General features: G+C 37.0%; 1 protein-coding gene across 1 annotated transcript; it reads left to right on the forward strand.

Moving 5' to 3' along the window:
- Window positions 1-510: 510 nt before the first annotated feature.
- Window positions 511-10610, forward strand: cyldl (cylindromatosis (turban tumor syndrome), like). The gene is made up of 15 exons (XM_038291779.1): window positions 511-824; window positions 1018-1488; window positions 4340-4618; window positions 5355-5433; window positions 5515-5684; window positions 5971-6133; window positions 7170-7314; window positions 7482-7592; window positions 7669-7760; window positions 7846-7909; window positions 7991-8123; window positions 8688-8796; window positions 8872-8990; window positions 9477-9690; window positions 9762-10610. Exons 2-15 carry the CDS (start codon window positions 1048-1050, stop codon window positions 9944-9946), a joined length of 2304 nt encoding a protein of 767 aa, XP_038147707.1. The 5' UTR covers window positions 511-824; window positions 1018-1047; the 3' UTR covers window positions 9947-10610.
- The last annotated feature ends 238 nt before the right edge of the window (window positions 10611-10848 follow it).

Here is a 10848-nt window from a genome sequence, read left to right on the forward strand (position 1 = left end):
ATATATACATTTATGTCTCACTGTATAATTTCATTTCTACCTACATTTGTTTGTTTATTGTATTTTGGGGGCAATTAATTATATGCTTATTTATTTATTTATTGGACATTTATTTATTTATGTATTTATTTTTTAAATATGGCAGAGTTAGTCCTCCATATTCTGAAGGACTGGTGTGGACATGACCCATCAATAATTTCAGTAGACTTTGGCTCTCAGCAATATGTGGGACACATTTCTAAATTTGATTTTGCTGCTTTTAAAGGAGGTTAATCACTGATGTAGCTGGAAGGGAAAACCATCGATCAATACACATTTCTCTGGTTACGCCTGTGACCTAAGCACTGGGAAAGATAACCTACATAAAAATAATGTTTAACATAAAGTCTGATGAAGATATTCAACTCGATCTCAAATATAGATAAAGTCTGATGCGGAAATGTGGACGAATAGCAAAAACGAGGAAAGTCTCCACAGCCTGCCTTCAAGACATTACTGAGGGCTGCAATTCCCCTCTGCCTCTCAGGATAAGCGTTCCTACCTGTCAACAGATTTAAAAACATCTGTGTCACTGACATTACTCCTAGTTTAACGCATTTTAACAGAAAACGGCGCTAGAGGACAAAGTCCTAGGTGTTCATATACATATTTAGAAGATTTAAATTGCGTTTCCGCGTTTTGTCGCGTCTGTCGGAGCACCGTAAAAACTGCTGCGGGGTGAAAGCGAAATGAAATGAAAGGGGAAGTGAAACTTCAGGCAGCTGCTCGGACGTTTAGCGAAAACAGCTTCGAAACAGCAGAGATTAAACCCTAAAGCAGACTCGGTAAGTCTACAAACATATCCATTAGTCATAAACTCTCTAAAAAGTTCAGTTAATTTTAGGTTTATTTATTTTATGACACTAGTATCCCAGTGTCGTATTACACTTTGCAATTTGCTAACGACCTAGCTGCAGTGTTGCCAAGCAAATAATTAACCCTAAACTAAACTTGTCATTGTTTTGTGTCTCTGTGCAGAGCTCTGCTATATCTCCAGGGTTGGACAACATGAGCTCTTCAGAATATGTTTATTTCATCCTAACAGAAAAACCTAAATTCTACTACAGCGTCAAGCTTGGGAGTTTATGGTACATACGGGAGTTCAAGTATAGGTTTGAAACATCCAAGCGCAGTCCTCCCACAAAGTTACCAGTAGAGTGTTTAAACTCGAGCACCGGTGTGACTTGTGATATTGAGATAAAATGCTTAAAGAAACTCGATGCGGATGAGGCTGACCTCCTGTTGGCCTGCCAGCCTGAGTCTGAGAGGCTAAACTGGATCAGAGACGGATATGCTGTTCTGGCAGCCCTGGAGCTCACCATGGGAACAGATGTGATGGTTGAAGAAGATGGACAGATGTTGAGAGGCATCATTCGCTACATTGGACCCATTGTAGACCCAAGCTATCTGCACCCTATAACAGGAAGATACTTTGGAATTGAACTACAGGTAAACTGACCTTTTTTTTCTCTCTTTTATGGCTTAATGAGAGCAGTGGGCTTTATGCTGCCTTGCAAGTTTTATAAACCTGGGTTTGAATGGAGACAAAGCCATTCTCAAGCACAAATCAAGGTGCTCATTTTGAGCCTTGATTGATATTTATTTATTTTTTTATATACCGTATATTCATGGTGGAGAATCCTGCTTCACATCAGTAGGTTGAGCCAAACATATTCAAATTGTGCAGGGTCATCTCTGAGCACACCATTTCACATTACTGTCACCAGTTCATCGCAGTTCTTCCAGCAGTCCACACTTTCTCTGCTTCTTTTTCTCATCATCTTCTCCTTTTTTTCCACAGCAGGTTTGCCTGCTGTGTCTAAAAGTGGCTCGCAGCATCAACCCAGACTGTCACAGGTCAATGGCTAATTTGCATCACGTGTAGCCTGGTGCTGGACGCTCCAACTTTACCAGTGCTGTCAAAAGTTCACACATTTGTTACTTAAGTAAAAGTATAGATACTGCAGTTTAAAAACACTGGTAAAAGTTGAAGTATCAACTCGACCTCTTTACTCAAGTAAAAGTGAAAAAGTATGTGCTCCAAAAACTACTTAAAGTATAAAAGTATAAAGTAACCTTTAAAAAAAACAGCCAGATTCCACTATATGAATTTTAAAGCTCAATTGTTCAACTATTTCGCAAATTTCTTTGAGATAGGGCCAGGGATGAGGGAGGTCTTGTTGGTCTCCGTCTCCATCTCCCGATACGCTCTCACCTGTGACCGACGTTTCAGGCATTTCAACATCTTTTTCTGAATCCGACATTGTAGCATAGCATAGACAATTCACCTTTGCAGTTTGAAGAACAACTGCTTGCTACTGATGATTTCCTTTAGCTAACCAATGAGTGTTCGCGTTATATGACTCATCCAATTACACTAATTTTCACTAGATGTGGATAGCACCAATGATCTGTATTTGATATGAAATAAATATTTATAAACATAAAACCGAAGCCAAGAGTAACGAGTAACATTTGTTTTAAAAATGTAGGGAATAGAAAGTACAGATACTTGTTTGAAAATGTACTGAGCAGACGTCAGAAGTAGGGAGAAAAATAAGTAATTGAGTAAAGTATAGATACTTAAAAAGTGTACTTAAGTATAGTAACAAAGTATTTGTACTTTGCTACTTGACACCTCTGAAGATGAGGCTGTTACTTTTCTATCATTGAAGCATAACATATTATACACATAAATGCAATCACCTTGAATTCGGTGGTTTTGCCAAAAATACAGAAAAGCCACCTTTAGATGGTTGATGCATTTCATATAACTAATTGTCATGGCTGTGCAATCATCAGTAGTGTTGCAGCTGTGCAGAATCGGCCGATGCTGATACCGACACCATCTGTTTAACATTGGTGGGTGTGTGTGTGTGTATATGAAGAACTGCATACTACTTGAATGTAAAACAATTGCCATCATGGCTTTGTCAAGCTGCTGCCTACCTTTGTGAAGAAGGAAAAAGACTGATACAAAGGGAATCCAGTAGAACTTTTATTGCCCACCTGGAATGGGTGACAATAGTAGATTAAACTTTGGCTCTAAAAAATGGTATTGATGGTACCGATACCACCATTTTAGTGCTGGTTTGGGGCCCTGCCCTATACTGGTATCGGTGCAACACTAATACTTAAGCTAATAATTAAGGTTGGTATGGGCAGGCAGGTAATGAATAAGAACACCCGCTTGATTTGTTTTCATGTAAAATCCACGTTGTCAACAATAACTTCTATTAATTGTTTATGTGGCTGCAAAACAAGCCCAAACCAGCTACCCAGACTTCTGTTAATCATCCTGTTATTTCCCATTTAATTGCAATGTGTGCCTTCTCCAGGGGAGGTTTGTATGAAATCAAATCATTTCCTTCCCAGGTTAATGGATGAAAGCAATGTTTTACTGTTTACTGTTGTCTTTCAGTCTTGGCAGGATTTCAACAATCAGCTGTATGATAAAAGCTGCAAGAAAAAAAAAATCTCTTCTTACAAGGATTATGAAAATAATCTTTGTTTTCTGAGTTTTAGTACATTGTTATTACGTGTTTTTCATTCCCGTTGAAGCACTGTGCACATAGTTTCATTTTTGTAGGGAATGCATGGTTAGATTTAGTTTTTGGCAGTGGCAGTGTAACTTGTTGCTCCTCTGTGACTGTTTTTTTTTTGTATTAGACCTGATTTAGGTTTCTGATTATATCAATTTTGCTATTAGTTTCCTATGTGCTATAAACACGTTCCATGGCACCAAAAGGAAACATGTTAGTTGTTTAACCCATTTGGGAGGATAAATTGATTTAATTATTTATCCTAAATATTACCTCACAAAACCATGACTTCAAAAGGTTAACATGTTATTCTTAACATGATGTTTCTTGAAATATAGATATTTCATATTTGCCAGTTGCTCATGCTATGTGCTTTTATTTCTGACACATATGAACATTATCAGTTAAAAAACAACCTTTTTTCTCTTCCTGCTACCACACTTAATCTGGATTACATTAATTGCCCTTTATCCAGACAAGTTTTCCAGTATTTCAGTACAGTTTATATCAGGTTTATTAATGCTTCCTTAATTATTGGTGTTTCAATGTTTTCTGCTCCAGTTTTACTGTATTAAAAAAAAAAAAAAAAAAAAAAAAAGGTTACCTGCATCTTTCTGAGGTCTGAGTACCAAGAAACTATTGAAGAACTCACAAATGGATAACTTAAAGTATCTTTAGGTTAAGAATATTTTACAAGTAGTGATGCGACAGATTTGTGCTTGACATCAATTTTTTTTGTGCTAATCTTTGATCTAAAGGGAGAAGACAGAGGGAAGGGAAATACCGATGGGACCTATGGATATCAGAAGAGATTCTCTTGTGAGAAGAACTGCGGCATTTTTGCCCCTTTTTGCAGAGTTAAACCTTCGGCTCCCACCCTTCATTCTCCCTCCAAGTCTGACCTCCATTATGAACAACAAACACAAGAGATATTTCCAGGAGACAGCGTCATCTTCTTCATTAAAGACAAATGTCACTGTGGTGTGGTACTAGACATTCAGGAAGAGTCAGGAACACCTATGGTTAGGATCTCCACAGTAAGTAAATTTCCATTCTTAATTCAGAGAACTGTCAATTCTAAACATCAAACCTAGTAACATTAAAAAGAGATGCGTTTTCTAATTCAAAGTAAAAGAAATAAAAGGAATTAAAATATATATATATATATTATTGGTTCCCAGGCCTGGCTTGTGCAGCTGGTTTGGTTTGGTCAAAGGGACCCGATATTCTGCTTTTTGCTCTTTGCCATTTTGTCCCATGCTGCCTTGTTGACCACAAACGTCTACTTGAGGCAAATGGCTGAGCTTAAGAGGGAGCTGGTGGGAGATTACAGTTTACCTTGTGCCAGGTTCTGCTGTTTAGGGGGAGATAATTCTGCAAAGCCTGGGATGTGATGCAATCAAATGGATTGTTTTCGATTCTCCACAATAATCTTAACTTAACAACAGTGTTTATTAATAGGTTGAATTTGAATTCAAACAATTGACTTTGAAGCTATCAATACCAAGGGATCAAATTGACATATTTTTCTATGTATATACATTGAATATGTTAGTTTTGTATAGTTAAAATAGATGGGGCACCCTCTTGTTTTTATTGGGGGACTAATTTGACACAATAAATGGTTTAGTTTTTTTTACATTATCTTTGAGTTTACTTCTCCAGATAGCCTAAAATGCTCTGCTTAAAATTGCCACATACCTTAAGTTAAACCTGCTTCTTCTTAAACACGGACTAAAGTTATTCACATGATGTTTTCTATTTGTCTTTTAGGACCTAAAGGAGAATGGAAGAAGAGGGGTAGAAATTAAAGTCCCGCTCCACGATGTCACTAAAGGAGAAATACCTTCAGGTATCAGTAGAAAGTTACTTGTCTATAGCTGTTTTCTCTGTTTTTATTCAAACTGATTCAGACACTTTCTTTGCACTGTAGGGCCTGAAAGCATGGATATTGATGCTCCAAAAGTTGAAACACACACTGATCAAAGCATGAGTCTAAATTCTGCGGTGGAGGTGACTTTAGCGAAGGGGAACTCTTATGGGATTGTCCGCTGGATCGGCAACCTACCCAACCGTGAAGGCATCATGGTTGGAATTGAGTTGGTAAATCCATTTACTGATGCATATTATTAGATTTAATGTAGTATGTTTACTCTCTTTACACAATAAATGGCTCAAGTGAGACTTGTATGATGTGAGATATTGGAAAATTTGCTGGTTTACTTTTCCATCTTATAGAGATAATCAGGTTCTTGGGTTCTTTGTCTTGGAGGATACAGTATTTACAGTAGTTCTATTGGTTTTGGCTCTTTTTTTAAAATTTATTTATTTTTACAAATGATCGAAATGTTACCCCTAAGGTTTCTGATCAATTTAAATCTGTCTACAGGAGGAGGACGATGGCGTGAGCGATGGTACCTTTAAAGAAAAGCGTTATTTCACCTGTCCTCCAAAGAGAGCATTGTTTGTGAAGCCGCAGTCCTGCCGTCCTGATTCACGCTTTCTGAACATACCAGCCAATGTCAAGAAGATGCCAGAACTGGATAAAAAAGGTCAGTTCAGACTTACAGTGGTTGTTAGAAATTTCTATTGAATTATCAGAAAGAAAACAGGTTTAAATCTTTATTTATATAAACTGTTTTTGTTTGATGCAGTGATTATAAAACATACAACTTCAATAACTTGTATAAGTGTGAAGGGAAAAAAAAAAGTTTTTTCTTAAAAAAAAAAAAAAATAGATTTTTGTCTATTTTTTTGTAATCCAACTATGAAAGCATTTTTTTCCTTTTTTTTAAAGTGCACAAAAAATATAATTTTACTCTTGGATTGCAGTGACGGTGCCATTTAGTTGAGCAGGATAATTTTTCAAATTGAGTCACACTTATACATCAGAAATCTGTTTCTTAATATCTCAAGATAATTTTTTTTTGGGAAGAATATTTCTCTTTTAATAAACAAAGCAGGAATATGCTTAACTTAAAATAAATAAAAGGGATTGTCTTATTTGTGTGCGATAACACAAATGATCCGTATGTTTGCAGTAATGGGAAGTAAAGTTAAAGTTTTAATAAATAAATGTTTTTTTTATGATAGGGGACTTAAAAATAAATGCCAACTTGGCTGACTGAATTGTTATGCTTTCTTTCATTTGTCAGTCAGTTTTTGGGCATTGACACTTCAGACATTATGATTAATATTTGGAGGAATATCTTGTAGTTACATGCCATTGTGTCCAAGTTTTACCAGCTTCTGAATTTGTTGTTTTGAGATTTAAGTTAAAGATTTTTAAAATCATGAATCCAAAATAAAAATTAGAAGTTAAGGGCTCCTCTTCAATATTGAAACTTAAGCAATATACCAGCACCACTAGCATTAAAACACTCCCACAGCATGATGCTACCAACACCATGCTTGGCAAATTGTGAAATGTGAGGTTTTAAAGACTCGAATGGCCACTACTGTAAGTTTCCTTTCACTGATTAAATGAAACTCATGAATTACCTCAGTTCAAATGTCTCTTGTATTTAATCATTTGTCCTGTATTTGGTGGATCTGAACTCAGTCGATCATGTTTATCTTTGTAAACAGAAGAAGATGATGATTATGGCAGCACAGGGAAGCTGGAGACAGTTCCTCCAATCAGCACAGAGCAGGTCCACCAGCTTCTGATTGGTCGGATGAAAGGGATCCAAGGACACTGTAACTCCTGCTACATGGACGCTGCCCTCTTTGGGTCAGGATCACAAATTTATGATGAGAAGATAATAAAAAATGCTATAATGTGACTAAGTCATTGCTTTGAACTTGTTGCTAGGAAAGAAAATTACATGGTGTCCAAAAATATTTAAAAAAAGGTAAATATGACTAACTTTTAAATGTATTTCTCACTTTCATGCTCAGATTGTTTTCCTGCTCCTCTGTGTTGGACTCCATGTTGTTCAAATCAACAACTCCTCAAGACGCTCCAATCCAGAGAATATTGCTTCATGACATTGTAAACCCTCTCCGCAGGTGTGTGTCTGCATTTCCCCTTTTATTTCTGTTGCTTGGGGGAAACAGAAATACGTGATGAGTGTTTTGTTTGCAGTAAGGGATTCGTTCTGGGACAAAACATCATGAAGTTTCGGGAGCAGCTGCAGGATCACGGCTATAGTCACTCATTCACCACTGAGGAGAAGGGTCAGTTTGATCCTAAAGTTAAAAACATTCCGTCCAACATTCTGAGATAAAAAGCTAAAGTAGAAATGTGTCTTGTGTGTTTCAGATCCAGAGGAGTTCCTCAACATAGTGATGCACCACATTCTTGCCCTTGACCCTCTGCTGAAACTGTACTCTTTCCTTTCTTCCTATTCTTTGATTTAACTGGAAAATACTATGGATAGGACTTTTTTCTTTCTCTCTTTATACAGGTCAGCTGCTGGTAAAGTACAGGAGAGCTACTGCTACCAGATATTCCTGGACCAGAACCACAGCCTGATTCTGCCCACAGTCCAACAGCTTCTAGAACATTCCTTCCATAACGCAGGACTCAAATTGGCAGAGGTAAGCTCCCAGTTTTATTTTGTCATGAAAGAGTAGGTTTGTTCATAGTTCAGTTGTTAATTGAATCAATCAAGCCACGTTTTGTTTCTGTAACTAAGGAAAATAAAAGGTTGTAGATAAATAATTTCAAAGTCATAGAAGGTAATGGCAGAGAATGAATCATCATCTTATTCCCTAATGGAAAAACACTGGCTATGAATCAAATGCACAGAATGCAAGGTAAATACAAAAAGAGCAACAATGTGACCGCCAAGTATCTTGAAATGACCAACAAATACGATAAAATGAGAATAAAACATTAAATAATAAAAAAGATATATCTGAAAAGAAATAACTGAAACATAATACTTAATTAAAAACGGCACTGAAATGAAAAAATTGAATCTATATTTAAAATTTCCTATAAAAAAAATTTCTTTCACCTTCCCTCATCGATAAAGGATGAGATCTACTGGTTTCATTTCAGCCTTTTTGAGGCCCCCTCTTTTTCTGCCATTAGGTGCCGCTGTTGAACATTTTTCTCAGCGAATCCTCTTTCCTTATTTCCCTGTCTTTAAACCTTAGGTGCCTTCCTGCCTCATCCTCCAAATGCCTCGCTTTGGAAAGAAATTCAAGATGTTTGAAAAAATTATTCCGTCGCTGGAGTTGGACATCACCGACCTCCTCTCTGAAGGTACGCTAAAAACACGTCCATTTGAGCAGAGATGATGCAAAACATTGAAAAGAACTCAGTGTGTGTGTGTTTCAGGTCCTCAACAGTGCATTGTGTGCGGACACTTGGCAGTGGAAGAGTGTGGAGACTGTTTTAAAGAGCCAATATTCAACCCAACAGGATTTAAAGTCTTCTGTAAGAAGTGTTCAGCTCAGGTGGGTTGTTTAAACTTCTGAGTTCAAACTAAAGTTTATTTATAGGGCTACCTTTGAAAACATCTCCTTTTGCACAGAAAGCTATGAATGAAATGGTAAAATACAGACTATTTAAATATATGTATGTTAATTCCCTTAGTAGTATATTTTTTATTGTTGTCCTTCATCTGAGATTAATTAACCTCCTTTCATAGCATGAATTAGCTTTTTTATGTCCAAAAATATAGAAGTTGCATTTATACGATGTATGCAGCTACAGATTGTAAGAATAATGCTCATACATTGCAAGAGATATCAGAATAGGGATTTTTGTTTTTAAAGTTATTTTTGTTTTGTGAGGCTGGTCCAGTAGTTATTCACACAGCACTCAGCCAGCATCACAAGACCATCTGCACTTTATCTGCTGCATCTTCATTATTTTGCATTTGTAGTGTACTCAATAAGGTCATTTTTGAAAATTTTAATGGGGTCTGTATTTCTCCACAGGTGCACTCTCACCCTCAGCGCCACTCTCATCAGCCTGCAGCTCTGGAAATACCTAAAGGCTACCTCGGCCGTGGCGTCCCTCACACACTGACCAGAGACCGCCTGGAGCTGTTCGCCGTGCTCTGCATCGAGACCAGTCACTACGTGTCCTTTGTCAAGCATGGACCAAACAAGGAGGACTGGATCTTCTTCGACAGCATGGCGGACAGACAAGGTAGGCGTGGAGCTTTAATGCAGCATTTCTCCAAACATAACAAGTTTATTTAATTTGTGTGCTGTTTTTAGGAGAAAGAGACGGCTTCAACATTCCTGAAGTACAAGCCTGCCCTGAGGTGGGCATGTACTTGGAAATGTCTCCGGCTGAGTTGGCAAGTCAGGTCCCGCGTAACATGAAAGGCGTGGCCAAGCGTCTCTTCTGCGATGCCTACATGTACCTGTACCAGAGCACGAGCATGTGTCTCTATCGCTGAGGGGACCCGGTTTCTGTTTCCTGCTTCCTTTAATTTACTGATTCATTTTTAAGTTACTGTGTGTGGTAATTTCATACAAATATTTGCAAACAAAAAGGAATTTATATAAATATTTTATGTCTAATGCAGGGAAAATACTTTCAGGCTTGAATAATTTATAGTGATATTATTTCACTTTTGTTATATGAGTGAAGGACAAACTGACAATTATTTCTTGATGTAATTTTTAAACTGAAGGGGAAAAAATGGTATTTGATAAATATTTTTTTTTTTTTCGCTGATCACATTCCATCACATTTGGCAGTGAGTTGTTTGAAAAAACAAATTCAACTATTTTCACAAAAGCAGTAATACAGCATATAGCAGAGGAAATCTTGGCAATCTAATATAAAAACTGAAATTGACCCTTAATGAAAACATGTAAAAACTGTGTTTATATAGAAAAAAATGCTATTTCTTCTAAATGCTTTGGAAAGAAAAATGGTTTCCTTTTGTTCTGATTTCCTTAGTAATGTTATACTTTGGTGTAAATCTACCATGGGGAGGGATGAAAAACTGCACTTAGAATGGCTGCTAAAACGTTTATGGAGACCTTTTCTATGCTGATGTATGTTAATTGCCTCTCATTGGTGTATATATGTTATGATAAACCTGTTTAAATCCATACTGATTTCTATGTGGATATATTTTCTCTTTAGCCATACAGGAGAAGTCCAGTTGCTATGTGCCTCTTAATGTATTCATGTAAACATTTCAGTCGGTTATAGAAGAAATTAAGCAGCCTTGCTCAAACATTCCAAGCAGGCGATTGATATCCTGGCCTTAACCTTGGGGCGACCAGAAAGAAACAACTATCTAACAGAGGTTGATAATTTGAAGCAGGTGATCTACAATCTTGTTTT

The sequence above is a fragment of the Cyprinodon tularosa genome, unplaced genomic scaffold (assembly GCF_016077235.1).
Source record: "Cyprinodon tularosa strain WSP-4 unplaced genomic scaffold, ASM1607723v1 ctg30, whole genome shotgun sequence".
NCBI lineage: Eukaryota > Metazoa > Chordata > Actinopteri > Cyprinodontiformes > Cyprinodontidae > Cyprinodon > Cyprinodon tularosa.